At 40.1% G+C, this 17,318-nt stretch overlaps 1 protein-coding gene across 1 annotated transcript in view; it reads right to left on the bottom strand.

Annotated features, from left to right (window-relative positions):
- Positions 1-934, bottom strand: part of LOC308668598 (microsomal triglyceride transfer protein-like) — a gene marked incomplete at both ends in the record, with an annotated part of 39,312 nt that extends 38,378 nt beyond the window's left edge. Inside the window, one exon of the mRNA XM_081328608.1 lies at positions 868-934. Within this exon, the coding sequence (XP_081184734.1) occupies positions 868-934 (67 nt within the window). The remainder of the gene's footprint in view (positions 1-867) is intronic.
- Between the last annotated feature and the right edge of the window lie 16,384 nt (positions 935-17,318).

Below are 17,318 nucleotides of genomic sequence, written 5' to 3'. Positions count from 1 at the left end.
ATGTCTTGCCTTCTGGTGCTTTGGAAAATAGGTTGACTCCCTCTTTTCTGTGGCAGCCCCTGAGATATTGGAACACTGCTATCATGTCGCCCCTAGTCCTTCTTTTTACTAGACTAGCCAGACCCAGTTCCTGCAACAGTTCTTCATTTGGTTTAGTCTCCATGCCCTTAATTATCTTAATTGCTCTGCTCTGCACTCTTTCCAGAGTCTCTACATTTATATAATCTTTCATTTTTTACTTTTATTTTTTATTTATAGTAAAAAAATACATTTTTAAACTATAATAAATGCCAATGAATTCAGAAACGAGGTCTGGTAAGAAGGCATGTAGGGGGTTGCACAGCGTAACTTAAGGCTTTAGGTGACATTTGTGATCATTTAGAAATCCTTTAGTTTGATTTGGCCACATATCCGTTTTATTTTTCAAGATTGGTTGAGACCAAACAATAAGTTCCGGTCTCAGGGTCCCCTTAATAAATTAAACATTTAGCTTTATTATGCAATGATGCAATGAGGTATTTATAATTTCTGGGAAGCCCACCTTTTCAATGCTCTCAGTTGTTAATTAGCATTTCAATTGGGGGTTTAGGTTTTTCAATTCTATTCCATGTCCGCAGCAAATTGACCATTTTTGAAGTATCAGAAAGAATAGTCCCAGAAAGCAACACATGCTCAGAATTTGCAGCACTATTCAGAGGTAAAGTTTTTAAATCCAGGGACCTGAAATCAGAAACATCCCTTTTTTTTAGATCTTACATTACAGAGAGTGGCTGGCATCAGGGGTTTGGGGTAAAAAAAAGTGACAATAATTTCCCATGATGTCCAATTTCCTCCTGCGCCCTAAAATAACAATGTTCTGTCTCTTACCTTCTGCTGTAGCAACTAAGAAAAAGGAAAGCCACGCAGTGTAATGGGAAGCTGCCTGCAACTTCATGGTGTGTTTTGCGGGTGCAAAATTGTACGCACCAATGGGCAGAAAACCCAGCCAGGAGGAGGGCAGTGAGGCTGTCCTTTCAAAAGAGAGACGCAGCCGAGCTGAGAGTCACATATCATGTGGGCAAAGCCCAGCCTTGCTTCCTATCCCCAAGTTACACATCACAAGGAAGAGCAAATTATTAATCACTCATAGCCACTCAAACAAAAAAAGAAAAACCTGAAGGGAGAGGGGGGGGGGAAGGCGGGTTTCAAATCAAGATAGGTTTGAAAACAAAAGCGATTTGGGCTCTCTTAGTAACCGTGGGTGTCAATCAGTCTCTCTCCTCAATGGGCCCTTTTCATTCCTTGCACAACCATTGCAGACTGCCCCCCCCCCTCCACCTTTCTCCTGCTTTCATCCCCTTCTCTGTCTCAAGAGGGGAATTGACATGGAAACTTTGTAAGCTGTAAAAGAAGGGCTCTCTTTCTCTGCCTGGTGCAGGCTGGAAAACTCCCTGTGCCTCCCACTAGAATTTAAAAAAGAAAAGGGATTTTTGCACCAAATCCTTTCAAGGAGAAGATGCCATCCCACCAGCCCAGCCCAATACATTTCATTAGATCTCCTGCAAGCATTTTTTTTAAGCCAGGGAAGAACAACCTATGATTTTCCCAGGACATGTATCCTCCGTAAAGGTAGTCCTTGACTTACGACCCTGATTAAGCCAAAATATCTGTTGCTAACGAGGCAAGTGTTTGTGAGTTTTGGCCCATTTACGATTTTTGTTTTGCCAGTTGTTAAGCAAGTTGCTGTGGTTGTTTCAGTGAATCATGCAGTCATTAAGTGAATTTGGCTTTCCCCATTTGACTCTGCTTGTCAGAAGCCAGCTGGAAAGGTTACAAATGGTGACCCCCATGTGAATGTGACAGTTGTCTGGCGCCTGAACTTTAATCTTGTGACCGTGAGCATGTTACAACAGTGGTGTGAAAATCGGTCATCTCACTTTTTTCAGTGTTGTACCTTTGAACAATCACTAAACCAACGGTTGTAAGTCAAGGACTATATGTGGTCAGCTATGCTGGCTGATGTTGGCTCTTCCTCCTTCTCCAAATTGCTTTATTTGGGAGAAATAAATTTGAGGCAGCACAATGCAGAGTTCGGGGTTTGGTGTAGCATGTTTACATACTTTACCAGAGGAAAGTTGTGTTTGTCTACGAAGGCAAATCATCTTAGTAGCACTTTTTCTAACAAATTTATTAAATTTATTAAAAAGCATAAGAGGTAATAGCTGGTTCTTTTAATGACATTAATTTGCCAGAGTAAAATTAGGAGCTTTTGCTTCCCAATCAAATTTATAAAGAAAAAATAAATCTCTTTGTTAGACTTATGCAAAATGTTCCAATCTTAGGGACCCAGATAGAATTAATGTTTAATTGTTTTGGTTTTTAAAAATATTATTTAAAATACAGATAGTCCTCAACTTATAACCATTCATTTAGCAACTGTTTGATGTTACAAGGGCACTGAAACAGTGACTTATGACCATTCCTCAGACTTACAACCATTGCGGCAACCTCATGGTCACAGGGTCAAAATTTGGGCAACTTAGCAACAAATGTATGCATTTATGACAGTTGCACTATCCTGGGGTCATGCGATCACCATTTGCAACCTTCCTAGCCATCTTCTGACAAGCAAAGTCAATGGGGGAAGTTGGGGGATTTGATTAATGAGCATGTGGTTCACTTAAAACCTACAGTGAATCACTTCACAACCATGACAAGAAAAAAGTCATAAAATCGGTACAACTCAACTTAAAAACAGCCTTTTTTATATTTTATTTATTTATTCTTTACACACATGTTAATTTTCCAAACAGCGTGCGAACTGACTTCATGATTCATTAATACACATACAAATTTCACTCTTTGGTTCTCTTTTCCAACCATTTATAAAATAAATTCCAGCTTTCATAATATTCTGATTCTTCTTTGTCTTTTAGTCTCATAGTTAGTCTGTCCATCTCTGCGCATTCCAGTATCTTCTTTATGAGCTCTTCTTCTGATGGTACTTGTTCATTTTTCCAGCATTGTGCGTAGCTTATTCTTGCTGCAGTTATGAGATGCAGAACCAAGTATGTATTTTGTTTATCAGTCTTTTCTGGTAATATACCTAATAAAAATAATTCGGGATTAAATGCTACATGTTCTCCTAATATATTTTCTAGCCAAGCATGTATTTTTTCCCAATAAGCTTTTACTTTATCACATGTCCACCAAATATGATAATATATACCTACGTTATGTTTACATTTCCAACATTTGCCTGATACATTTTTAAACACTTTTGCTAATCTGGCTGGAGGTAAATGCCATCTATAAAACATTTTATACAGATTTTCTTTATATGCAGTTGACACTGTCAATTTGTAATTTCTCTCCCATAATTTTTGCCATTCTTCTAACTCTATAGTATAACCAAAATTCTCCGCCCATCTTGTTATTGTCCCTTTAATTTGTTCACTTTCCATCTCTAAAGTTAACAAAAAGTTATAAATTTTTTTAATTAATTTCTCATCAGAAGTTAGTAATATCTTATCAAACACGTTTTGTTCTTTATAAAATCCATACATTTTCATATCTTTTTCATATCTATTTTGTATTTGTAAACGTACCCACCATGACATGTTGATACCCTGATATTCCAGTTCTTGCTTCGATTTTAATGTCCCATCAATATTTAAAATATCTTTATATGTCCACGTTCAACTTAAAAACAGACTTGCTTAGCAATGGAAATTCTGGCCTGAATTGCGATTGTAAGTCAGGGACTGCCATACCGGTATAGTTTTAGTTTTATACAAATTTTCAAGGTGGAGATGAAAAATCTTTCTTCCCGCCTAGCTAATGTCTCTGTTCATTATTTAGTTTTGTGTGACAAGTATATACAGCACTAGCTAGCTTGCTTTGTAATTCTCATAACCTGAAAACTCCAGGCCTTCCATATGACCTGGCTGCATTATGTTGGAGTGGATATAAGATGCAGTTCAATATTGTCTCTTGCATTTCCTTGATCTTTGGTAACTCTTGATAAACCTTTCCATGGCCAGAATGCAAAACTGACTTTATGAGCCAAAACATTTTTAACACTTCATTTGCTAAGTCTGATAGTCATAATTGTGGCAGGACATCAATCCAGTACATACATAAATGAAATAAAGGCAAAGATATAAAGGCAAATTCTGTGAAATACATCCTACCAGCATTCATCGGTTACTTGCCAGAAATGCTGGTTTTTTTATTATTAGTTCCTTTTTACCACCTTTTCTACCATTTACCACTACAGTAAGTATTAAGATTTATTAGGACAGGATGCAAAATGCTCAGATTATAAGCAATGTATTTGCTTTTTAACACATACAGTATTATGAATATATTAGCAGTATTTGAGTAGAAATACTTCCTTTCCATTTTGAGTGTTTGGTTCTTTTCCTTTACTTTTGTGTTTTAGAGATGTTAGCTGAGAAGTTGACTTCACTTCACTTCACTTCACTTTGGTAGTCTTTGCTCTAAACATAATTCTACAAAAACATGTGTTCAGTTTTCTCAATTTTTGAGGCCTCTGTTAAAAAACTGCATGAAGACTCATTTCAGTTTTCCCTGTGCTCTGCCTATGGTAGACTTATGCTAGGCTGCCACAAAGAAGAGGGCCGGTATCAATCCATGCTGAGGACTACCATGCTCTTAAATAAAGAGTATTTCCTTTTTGTTGCATTAAGCAAGACACGGCATAAGATCATGCAGACAAATTTATTTCAACTAAACTTTTTCACATTCATGACCTTGATGCTAGTTGGCTATTATGGAATCTGTGGAGAAGACCAAGGCAGGATCTAGAGTGACTCATGACGGATCATTGTGATCAAACCCTGTAACCACTACTAAATCAGAACATTTACCCAGTACGCTACCCTATTCATAATTTCAGCATGGACACACTGAAATTACTTTTGGTGGAAGATATGACCTTAAAGTACGTGTGTATGTGTGTGTGTATGTATTTTGGGGTCAGCATATGAGTGTGTACAGCTACTTTGGTACTGGCTGTTCTGCAGAACCTAGTACTGAGCAAAAGTAGATATGATGAAATATATGGGCCCAAGCAAATTAAGGACCTTGTGCTGTGGGGGTGTGCGTTGGAGAGAGAGAGGGAGGGAGGGGGGAGGGGGAGAGAGGGAGGGAGGGAGGGAGGGAGAGACAGACAGACAGACAGACAGACAGACAAAGAGACTGCCATTTTTCATGTGGAAAAAAAAGTCCTTTCCTTCACCAATAACTTCAGATTCTTCTTTTGTCTCTGCTCCCATCTAGAATAGATTTTAGCTTTTAAAGTTTGCCTCCAATGGCTCCTTCAAAAATGAAAAACATCTTATTCTCTAATGCTTTCAAGCATGAAAATGAGAAAAAGTTTCATATAACTTATCTGGTTAAAACAACAACAAAAAGCAAAGAGGAGGTGAAGACTATCAGAAAAACAAGTTGTGGTTCATAGGTATGCCACTGGTAGGATTTGTGCACTTCTAAAGAGCTCTAGGTCAGAGGTGCCCAACCTTTTGGGCACCAGGGACCGTTTCCGTGGAGAAAAGCTTTTTTGCAGACTGGAGAGTGCGTAGGCTTGTGTGTTACCTGCATCCCACGAATGGGGCTTTGCTTGTTTGTGCAGCCTGATTGCTGGCATGCTGCGGCCCGGTACTGGTCCACGGACCAGAGGTTAGGGACCCCTGCTCTAGGTGATCAATTTTGTTACTTTATTGGTATTTATAGAAAGTGTTGGAGTGCTTGCTGGTTTTAGCCATGCATAGTGCCAAGGTAGAAAATGCAAACAAACTGGTCCAGGTCAAAGATCACTTTGATTAGGTTAATGCTTTTGAACAAGGGCCAACATTCCTTTTATTTCTCCCCCCACCCCCAGGCTCTCTAAAAGTTTGGTTTTGTTTGGAAATGAACTTAAGAAAGGTTTTTCCTTTTTAAACCCTACCACTCAGGATGCCATTTAAATTCAGTCAAGGTTGATATGAAGAATAAGGTCATTTAATTAGAGCTCATATCAGGCAAACTGAGAAATGATGGGCAAAACTTTGGGAAAACTTTCAGTTTTTTCATCAGGCAGTCAGATAGGTCGCAAAACATCTCTCAGCTCTTATGTCAAAAGATCCAACTGACCACAAAGATAAGGTTACATTAATACTTTCTCATGCTGGGTGAATTGTTCCTACAGTTCCTATTATTTCCAACCAGCTGCTTCTGAAAGGAGATAAGGGAAATTATAATTTACACTTGTGGATGGCTCAGATTAAAGAAGACTAATGGATCAGAGATCAGAGCACAAGTTGAAAGACAAATTTAGTCTGATATGTATTTAATTGTCTGGCAGCTAAGCAAGCTAAAGTTTTCAAAGTGTAAATCTTACCGCATAGCAGAGCTTGCAAGGAAAATGTTGGAGGTTTCAAATCCAATCTCAAGGATGTCTATTGTGTCTATCCAACCTGGCATTACTTCTTGTTCTGATGTAGCTGCTTCGTAGTTACTGGTGGTGCTTCCTATTATCCAGGAGAGTATCCTAACCTAACCCTCATATATGAGATAAGACAAGTATCCTCAACTACCAGTTCATGAACTGCCACCAATCCCAACCAGCCAGGAACTGGGCCACACAAGTTAGTGAAGCTACATCTGCACATGGGATGCAGGTAGTGTGTGAAACCACAGTCTGCCAGTCTGTGGAAAAAATGCTCTCCAAGGAAGTGGGGAGGCCACTGAGATAAGAGGACCACAAAAAATGTTTTATTACCAGAGAATGAAAAAGTAAAACATGAAATTTCTACAATCCATTATGATTATGATTATGATTATGATTATGATTTCATTAAACATGAACCTCAGTCAACTGAACTTTGACTGGTGCTGATGGTTGACATGGGTTGCTGCCAGCATCCTAGGTTGTTTATCCAATTTAGGTTGTTGTTGTTGTTGTTATTATTATTATGCTGCTTCTTCTTTCTTCTTCTTCTTCTTCTTCTTCTTCTTCTTCTTCTTCTTCTTCTTCTTCTTCTTCTTCTTCTTCTTCTTCTTCTTCTTCTTCTTCTTCTTCTTTCATGACAATGTGAAGTCAGAGTTGCCAGTTCTTTAGCTGGGGTTGGCATTTATATGCATCAACCTCTCCCAAAACCCTAGGATCTCATAATCTGTTGACGTAATATAAGTCTGGATACAAGCAGTAAGGCCTTTTCCAATTGACAGATGGAAATTTTATCAGTTTGGAAATCCCGCAATATTTTTAACCTGCTCATTTTCAACTTCTTTTTTATCAATGATATATTCACACCAATTTTTCATTAGTGGCACAGCATAACTTTTAGAGATGTTCAAGTAAATCATTTTGGCAACTGTTGTTTTTATTGAAGAAGAAATTTCTTTAAAATGCAAAATAATCAGTGCTGCGAAGAAAAATCAAAATGCAGATGTATTGCTCCAGACAGATTACAAGGTGCTGGAAGTCCGCTACAAACTGCTCAATTTTTGCACAATATCTTCATAAAAGAAGAGATGAGGCACTGTTCAAGTTAAGGTTATAGATCATAATCTTAACAAAGCATATCTCCCCATGCACAACCTGAGTATATGCAAAAATGGTTAATGTATACAGAATTTCTTAACTTCTTCAGATCAATAATACAAATTACAATAGTTTAATTAGCACGTCCAGGAAAGAAATAAGCAGGTTAGCACACAAGCACAAAAATTAAGCAGTCTGCCTTACAATTTATCTATTTCTACAAATTATAGAAGATCCTTGAAAGGTTTAGAATCTTGGAATCTGAATAAGGAAACTGTCAATGCTGCTAACATCAGATGTTCTTGCTTTGACAACGTATGGAGATGCAGCCCTTTTCTTTCTCCTGCTTTACTCATAGAATTAGAGTTAGAATTAGATGATACTGGGGGGGGGAGGAGGAATGTGATGGGAGTTAGTTAGACATAACAGTATTGTTGTAATAGTGTGTGAATTTAGGGTTTTTGAAATAAGAGATGATAAGAAATGGCGGGTTGGAGAACTGGAGGGAAAGCCTGCATTTCAAACTAATTGGAGAATGTGATTTATGACTGTTAATTAGAGGAAGGAATTGTGCTTGAAACTGTGTGCTAAGGGCAGGAGAATTCAGATTTTGGCTTTGGTTATGTACCTGGATGTGGTGCTACTAGAATAAAGATTCTTTAAGGTAAACAGTGCCTCGAAGTTCTTTGAAGAGTTTCATCTGTCGGAACCATGACAGAAAGTCCCATTAATATTGTAAGACTCCCAGAGTTATTCTGTGGTAAAATGGGCAGCCAATAAATTGGATAAATACATTTGTTAATTAATGTATTAAGGTGCATTCTGTGAAGATTGTTTGAACTTCCCCTACTCCCATTTTGCATAACTGAAGGACTAACTGGCCTTTGACCAAATGAGGCCAATCACTGTTGTATCATCTGCAAACTTCAATACTTTAAAAAGAGGGATCTTTTGAGACGCAGTCATTGGTATAGAGTGAGAAGTGGAGAGAGCACACAGCCTTAGCCCCCCCCCCCCTGTGCTAATTGTACAGGTATCTGATCTGATTTTGCCTAGCTTCACTTGCTGCTTCCTGTCTGCTAGAAAAATTATGATCCACTTACAGGTGTTGTCAGGCACAGCTAGCTGATTTAGTTTAGTGAGAAGAATGTCTGGAATGATGGTATTGAATGCTGAGCTGAAATCTACAAAAAGGATCCTTGCATAGGTCTGTGGAGATTCAAAATGTTGTGCAAAGCCATATTAACAGCATCATCTGCTGATCTATTTGGTTGGTAGGCAAACTGCAATGGGCACGGAAAAAAGTGACTGATGACCATTTTTCACTTACAACTGTTGCAGCATCCTCATGCTCCTGTGATCAAAGTTCAGAGGCATGGCCACTGACTCATATTTATGATGGTTGCAGTGTCCTGTGTTCACCTTTTGTGATCCTCTGATAAGCAAAGTCAATGGAGAAGCCAGATTCACTTAACAACTGTGGGAAGAAAAGTTGTAAGATGGGGCAAAACAACTATTTTACTTAGCAATAGAAATTTGGGGCTCAACTGTGGTGGTGAGCTGAGGACAACCTGTAGTGTAGAAATTACATAGGAGTTGGGTAGATTGAGTGATTTGGAAAGAAGATCAGAAAACTAGGAGTGATGATAGCTCCTTGTCAAGAATGATGAGGGTTACAAGCCTGGGTTTGCAGGCATGGAAAATGTGAAAATGCATTCCAGTGTCGTTTCCCAAATTTGCATTCTTTGCCTTGGATTTCCTAGGTATCCCATGAGGAGAACTGGCGTGAAATTACATAATTGCATAATAGGGATAAGAAGAAATTCCAAACGTCAGAATGAAAATTATACTCTCCATTCCGTTCAACTCTTTCACTAGGGGTGAGTAGCCCCTGCTGAATTACAGCCATGAAATGGGTCTGTAACATTTAATAAGCAGTTCCAAAAAATGCTGAAAGAAGTGGATGGTGGGAAGGGCAGAAGAACAGATCACAATGACCTTCACAGTAGATAACTAGGAAGCTAAGTACACATAGGGCTCCATTTCATCTGAGTCACTGTCACACTATGAAGGACTTTGCCCAAAGTACAATTTGGTTGTACTTTATTGAATGGAATCTTTCCACATCGCACTGCAGCGTCTTCAGGCAGACAGTTAAATTAGGAAGTTTCATCAACTCTGGTTGGGCTGATGTACCGTTAGCTTCCCCAGGGTGCCTGCCAAAGAATCTGTGAATCTTTCCTTCCCATGTTCCTTTTCTTAAAATATAAAATAGGACGTCGGAATAACTACATGATGCAAAAAAGAGGACATAAAGCTGCTATAAACTACTATGGAAGTAACCTGTGGCATCTGAAAGAGCTGAAAGGTTGAAGTAAAGAAAAAAAATTAAGATGGGAATGGTAACTACAGGCAGTCCTTGACTTACGACCACAATTGAGCCCAAATTTTCTGTTGCTAAGTGAGACACTTGTTAAGCGAGTTTTGCCCCATTTTATGACCTATCTTGCCACAGCTGTTAAGTGAATCACTCAAGTTGCTAAGTTAGTAACATGGTTGTTAAGTGAATCTGGCTTCCCCGTTGACTCTGCATGTCAGAAGGTCGCAAAAGGTGATCATATGACCTTGGGATACTGCAACCGTCATAAATACGAGACAGTTGTCAAGGCTCTGAATTTTGATCAGGTGACTGCAATGGTTGCAAGTGTGAAAAATGGTCATAAGTCACTTTCTTGAGTGCTGTTGTAACTTCAAATAGTCACTGAACAAACGTTTGTAAGTCGAGGACGACCTGTCCTTGTTCAGAGATGACATCCCATTTCCAGAATCATTTTTAGATCCAGTAATACTTCTGGACTCTGAAAGGGACACGTTCACTTTCACAGAAAATGAAAATGTGGGATGGATGCATTCCAGCATTTTCTTTGGAAGTCTGCCCATTTAACTGGGGTGACGAGATAAGGGAAGCCAGAATGATAAAGAGACGGTGGATAAAGGCATGGAAGAAGAACAAGAAGCTAAGTTTCCCACTGCAGAGGTTTTGTGAATAGAAGACCCAACCTATGGACAGGCATTTTATGAGAAGTGCCCTTCTGATGATCACAAAATTTTGGATTGTCTACCCATCAGAAATGTTCGAACATTGTATGATATCCACATTTAATTTCATTCCAATGGAAGATATTCAAGTGGGGAACCCTTAGCTGTTTCTCAATCTCCCCTCTGAGGTATAATGATGTTTTTATAAGTTTTCTCAACTGTTTCAGAACTTTTGTTGAGCAGCAATCATAGGTGTCTGCAAGCCCAAAAAGTCAAGATAGCGATGCAATTGAGATAAAAAAAAAGGGGGGGGGGTGTAGGGCTTCTATTATGCATCAAGATTGAAAAGTCAAGATTGCAGTTGCCATCTTGACTTTTTGGACATTCTCCTGAAGATATCCTCCCAACAATTCTCATGACCAGAATTCACTCTGGCAGCAGCTCTTATTAAGTATTTAATATGCTTTATTAGCATTTAATAACTCCTCTCCCTCAAAATGTATGAAACTGAACAATTTATTAATGCAGCCATTCTCAATTTGACACTCTTGTTTGCACTAAGACAGGGGTGTCAAACTCAATTTCACTGAGGGCCGCATCAGCATTGCGGTTGCCCTCAGGGGGCCGGGTGGGTGTGGCCAGGGTGGGCGTGGCCTACTGGGTAGGCGTGGCTAGAGTGCATATGGCCTACTGGGTGACCATGGCCAGCTCTACATCATTGGCATCAAGGGTGCCTATGGGGGCCTGGGCAGGAGTGGGACAGATCTGAGGGTCTCTGGCAGAAGGAGAGTCTCTGGGCCAGGGCCAAGGCAGTGGGGGCCGTTCCCTCACTGTTTCCAGGACGGCTTCGCGGGCCACATGAAACAACTTTGCGGGCCAGATCCGGCCCCCGGGCCTTGTGTTTGACATGTCTGCACTAAGAGGACAACTTCCAAAATTCCCAGCCACTGAGGCTAGAGCAATTTTGGGACCTGTAAATCCATATATTTGGATGGCACCAAACTGCCAGATGAAGCAAATATGTTTTGTTTGAAATAAAAGAGCCACAAAGTATTTGGTTGCAATGTTACTTTTTATTGCTTACACAGCACATCTTACTTCTCAGTAATGCCTAATAAATTTTACGTATCTGATTTAATTTTTTAGTATGTCCAGCTACCTAATCTGGCTTTTCAGATCTTCTGCGCACAAAAGAATGCTAAACCTACATCATAGATGGTGGCTTGTATGTTAGCAGGGCAATAAAAGGTGGCTACTCTTGTGCTTATGCTTTGCTTGAGATTAGATGATTCTGGAAAGAGAAGGTAGCATCTCTGCCTTTATTTTTAGCAATGTTTCTGAACGTACAATGGAATAATTGGGAGGCAAGAAGATTGAGATGTCCGGTTTCTTCCAAGATCTGTGTTTCTCTCCAAGACTTTTCTGCCTTCAGATCCAGTGAGAGGTAACATGACAACAGGAAGAACATAAAATAGAAACAGAAGAACAAAATAACACAGTACCGAGTGATTCTTTTTAGCATTTGATGGATTTCATTCCAGCCATCTCCAGATACGTTGACCTATAAATCTCATAATTCCCACCCAGGATTCATGCTGAGAAAGATTCCTGCATTCCCTGTCACCACTGTCATTCCATCATCACTGGCACTGAAATTTTGTGCTCTTTTAAAAAAAACATGCTCCCCCTAGGGCTGCTTGCTGCTTGTGTAAATATCAGCACTGCAGTAATCAGCATGGATTTAATGTCAGTTAAGTGTTCAACTTAGGTAGGTCAACATTACAAAATTGGCCTACTAAAGATATGACTTCCAAAAATGTTGGATTTTCCCCTTCATGCCAATACATCTACAATGGCCTTTTTGGTTGTTGTTCTTTATGTATAAATGAGGTTTGTGAGCCATCTACTGGTGATGGACAATTGATGAGAAAATGTCCACAGTTTCCTCAACTGATTGCTCTTCAAGAGAAAGCTTTGGTTGCTAGTAGATATTTGCAATTTATAGGACAGAGGTGAAGTGAGCTGGCTGTAACAAGTTCTCCACATATTTGACAATTAATTTCGGCACCTATTTTCCTCTTTCGATGTAACAAATTCTTTCTGGTTATTTCAAACTCTTCTGTCCACTAATATATTGTCAATAACATGTCCATATTAATCATTAAAATATTAACTATTGTGCCCAACTATGTAATCCTTTTTCTGATCCAACATTCTTATATCTGGCACCCACAACCTCGGAGGCAAAGCATTCCATTGATTAATTGTTCTCACTGACAGGAAATTTCTCCTTAATTCTAGGTTGGGTCTCTCTTTGTAAGTTTCCATCTGTTGCTTCTTATTTTGCCCCTCATGTACTAGATTAGATATCCCTGAAGGAGCAGAAATGGCATTGTAAAGTAGTTTTGACAGCCAGGTGGTGAATTCTTAGCTTCCACAGTCTCTCCAGACAAAGAGAGATGATGGGATTGCCCATCTGTACTCCAAACAGCTACTCATCCTGAAAAGACTGCAGGAGTCAAAACATTAGGGATTGAAGGATTTTAAACAAGCTGACAGCTGTAATACAGCTTATATGGCGGCAAGATTTGCAAAAGCCTCACTTTCTTAATCACTATCAGATGTAAATATTTTATGGCTACAGAGAGATTTTCTGAGCAGCAAAATAAAAGAAATACACTCAGTGAGTTAGCATTGTTTCTGGAAAAAGAAAAAAAATCTAAAACTTTCAGCAAAAAGCTTAAGAAGAATTGAATCTCTTAAAAATTTAAAACAGTTAAAGGGAACAGTAGTTTTTGAAAAATTAAACTTTGGTGAAAGTACTCTTAAAATGTTGGAAATAAAGGGACAAATGAACCTGGCCTTGATGAGAAAGTTATTTGTTTAGCATTAAACAGTGCAGAAAACACCTTGACGTGCTGCTCTTCCAATGTGATACATGCCATGATCTGCCAGCATGCCCCCACCCCCAATTCTATGAAAAATGGGACAAACTTTCCACAAAAGAATTAATCGATATATTTGACTTCAGAAGCAAAAAAAGATTAAAATCAGAACATTTTACCTTCCCAGGAGATTTCATAACAGATGTTAAGGTGCCCATTTTAACACAATAGAACTATACCAGTATTAGAGTGAGAAACTGCCTAATTCACACATTCAAAATGTTGCAGGCTATTCAGAAAGTCTTAACCAACACAATCGGTTTTCAACTCATTAGAACCATATTGGCTGATGAGATACCTGTCGTTTGCTTCATGCATAACCTGCCCCTGCACACAAACCCCCATTTTCTACTCCGTATATCACCCTCCCTTTAAAACCTACATTGATTTAACAATTCATATGCATTTGGTGAAGTGAGCTAACAAAAGACTTCTAATGGAATTCGTTAGTTAGAAAAGCTGCTACTAAAATCTAATTTAATTATTTCACTAAGAATAATTTATTTCAGCTTTACCAGCAAGCTAGATGGCTAGAAGACTGGAAGTCACTTAATTTATCTTTCTTTGCTTTAACACACTGTCCTCACCTTCATTAGCAACCTTATCCTCATACAAGCAAAATTCAAGAACTTGTTTTGAAGACTCTAATCTTTGAATTTTGGATCTATTTGGAGTTGCACACCTAGCAGCTTAAGATGCGCTGGCTTCAGCTAATTAGATATTATACCAACCTTCTAACCCTCCAAACTTGGTACCCTCCAGAGTTGTATGAACTATAATTTTCAAGGTTGATAGCTAACAAAAAAAGTCTAAGCACCGTAATTGCTAAATATCTGGAGGCAGAAACTATCTCCTGTACAAACAATCCAAGCTTCAGTATAGTTACTTCTCATTGAATTGGTTTCCTTCCCTCACACTCAGAGGTTGATGCCACTCCTTAGTAAAGTGACGTTTTTAATGACATTTAATTGCATTTAGTGATATTTAATGAAACTTACTGCTTCTTTCTTCTCTGACTCAATAGAAGAAGTAGCACCTTTAGATCTTATGACAGACTTCTTGCATTTTTCTCTTAGTATGTCTGACAAAGGACCTCGTGAGAAGCAAAGAAAGAATGAGTAATCAGTAATGGATAAGCATCAGAAGTACCAACCCAGTTCAATGGTCCAAAAGAAATCTTTTGGCAAACATCTTCTGGGGTCTTTAGCAAAAAGACTCTCTAACGTTATATTGGTCACCTATAGCAGGGGTCCCCAACCCCTGGTCCACTGACCGGCATGGGTCCACGGCCTGTCAGAAACTGGGTCGCACAAGCAAGTGAAGCCCCTTCCACGCACGTGCAGGGTACAGGCACTGCATGAAACCACGGTCCCCTGGTCCACGGAAAAAACACTCCTTACAAATTGGTTAACCTATAGAATTAACTGTTTTCCTTAATTCATTTAAAATTGGAAAGTATAATCAGAAAACTGTATCTCACTCATTTGGGTCATGTCATGTGGGGGAACTTACTGGAGAAATCGATTATGCTTGGAAGAGTTAAAGGAAACCAGGTTGCCAAAGAGCACGGTGGCTGGACACCATCAAAGCTGACACCAGCCAGAGCATAGAAAACCTCAAACAACTAGTGCAAGATCAGAAGATGTGGAGGGACCTGGCCCAGAGAATTGCCAAGAGTCAGACACGACTGAATGGATATCATCATCATCATCATCATCATCATCATCGTTAGTTGCAAATGTGCTTTACTCAAGATATAGTCTTCTAAGGCAGGGCTTTTCAACCAGTGGTACGGGTACCACCTGTGATACATTGGCACCTGGCAGGTGGTACGTGACCATCCTAGAAAAGTGGTAGTGGGGAAGGGGAATGAGCTGAACCTGTGTCAGCACTGCATAAGCCTGAGCGAGAGATGGCTGGAGCTGCAGGGCTGTCACGGCTCAGCAGAAGCACCAGGATCAGTGCCAGCCTACAGCTGGACCTCGGCGCTGATCCTGGTGCTTCTGCTGAGCCCAGAAGAAGCTCCGATCAGCTGGAACGTTGCAGCATCTCCAGGGTCTTGTCATTTACATTCAGATGCTTGGCAACTGATTCATATTTATGATGGTCACAGTGTCCCAGGGTCATGTGAAGTGACCAAAACCTGCTGCAACCACGCAGCAGAGGGGGGGGGAAATAAAAACCAAACACCCCCCACCCCACCCCCGCTGCCAATCCTCAACAGAAATGCTCACAACAATGAAAACCTCGGAAAAGGAGGAAGAGCACCGCCGGGCGGGCAGGCAGGTGTCTTGCTCGGCTGTGGCTTGGGGGGCACTTTTTTCAGTGCCATTGTAACTTCGAACAGTCACTAAGCGAACTGTTGTAAGTCGAGGACTACCTGTACATCACTTTTTTCCTTTTTTGGTCACGTTTTTGACACCTTGCTAGGTGACTGGTGGTACTTGGATGTTGCCATATCCTAAAAGTGGTACAATGGGTGAAAAAGTTGAAAAGCCCTGTTCTAAGGGAGAGCCAGAATTATAATTAAAATTCTTATAGACTGGTGAATTTACAAGGAGCAGTCTCTTGGAATGAATGAAATACACACACACATAGACACACTTGATTCTTAATGTGTCATCAAGTCAATAATAACATAAACTGCACTCTTGGAGAAGGATCTGTCCCTAACTTCATCCCTCAGGCCTTCCAGTATAGCTGTAGTCCAGTCGTCCATCTTGTTGCTGCTTGTCGTCTTCTCCTTTTTTCTACCTTTCCCAACATAACTGACTTCTTAGGACACACACACACACACAGACACACACAACCTACTGTTGTGTCCTTCTTTGTTATAGGGTCCACTCTATTTGCATCGGCTTAGTTGACAGCCTTAAATGCATGGCGAGGCAAAGTTGTTGTTGTTTTCCCCAGCTTGGCTTTTTGCAGAGCTTAATGCTGATTTGGGACTAAGAGAGAGTGCTTGACCCAAAGCCAATCTATGAGCTTCCTTGCCTAAGGGAGAATAAGAATCTGGGTCTCTCCACTCCAATCTAGCAGTTCAAATAATATACTCCACTGAATCTCATCTATTTTCTAGATAGATGAGACCCATCTAGAAATTAGACCTATACATCTCAATCAGTTGGATGACTGGATAGAGTAGACCAGGGGTGTCAAACTCAATTACATTGAGGGCCGCATCAGCATTGTGGTTGCCCTCAGGGGGCTGGGTGGGTATGGCCAGGATGGGCGTGGCCTACTGCATGGGCGTGGCTAGAGTGCATATGGCCTACTAGGTGGGAGTGGCCAGCTCTACATCGTTCGCATCAAGGGTGCCTATGGGGGCCTGGGCAGGAGTGGGACAGATCTGAGGGTCTCTGGCAGAAGGAGGGTCTCTGGGCCAGGGCCAAGGCAGTGGGGGCCATTCCCTCACTGTTTCCAGGATGGCTTTGCGGGCCACATGAAACCACTTCGTGGGCCGGATCTGACCCCCGGGCCTTGTGTTTAACATGTTTGGAGTAGACAATAAAAATTAAAGGTCTTACTACTGTTCTTACATTGATTCAAATACATGAAAACATACTTGAAATATGTAAGTCTGTCATAAAGGCTGTTGACTTTCAACACGTGACAGGCACTTTGCCTATTTAGCACATGAATGGGCAATATTCTCCTATCTGGGCAATTTGGAAGATAAATTAACAGGTCAAGTTCAAAGGCCACAGGAGAAACCGGTTAGTAGTTCAGTCTTGGGGCGGGGACCTAGAATGATTTAAGAATTCTTGAATGATAAAGAAAAACAAGCCAACAAACCAAAATAGAGA

This window comes from Vipera berus (genome assembly GCF_964194415.1).
Source record: "Vipera berus genome assembly, chromosome: 5".
NCBI lineage: Eukaryota > Metazoa > Chordata > Lepidosauria > Squamata > Viperidae > Vipera > Vipera berus.
Note: the sequence above shows the minus strand (reverse complement) of the source record. Positions and strands in the feature narration are given on the sequence as shown.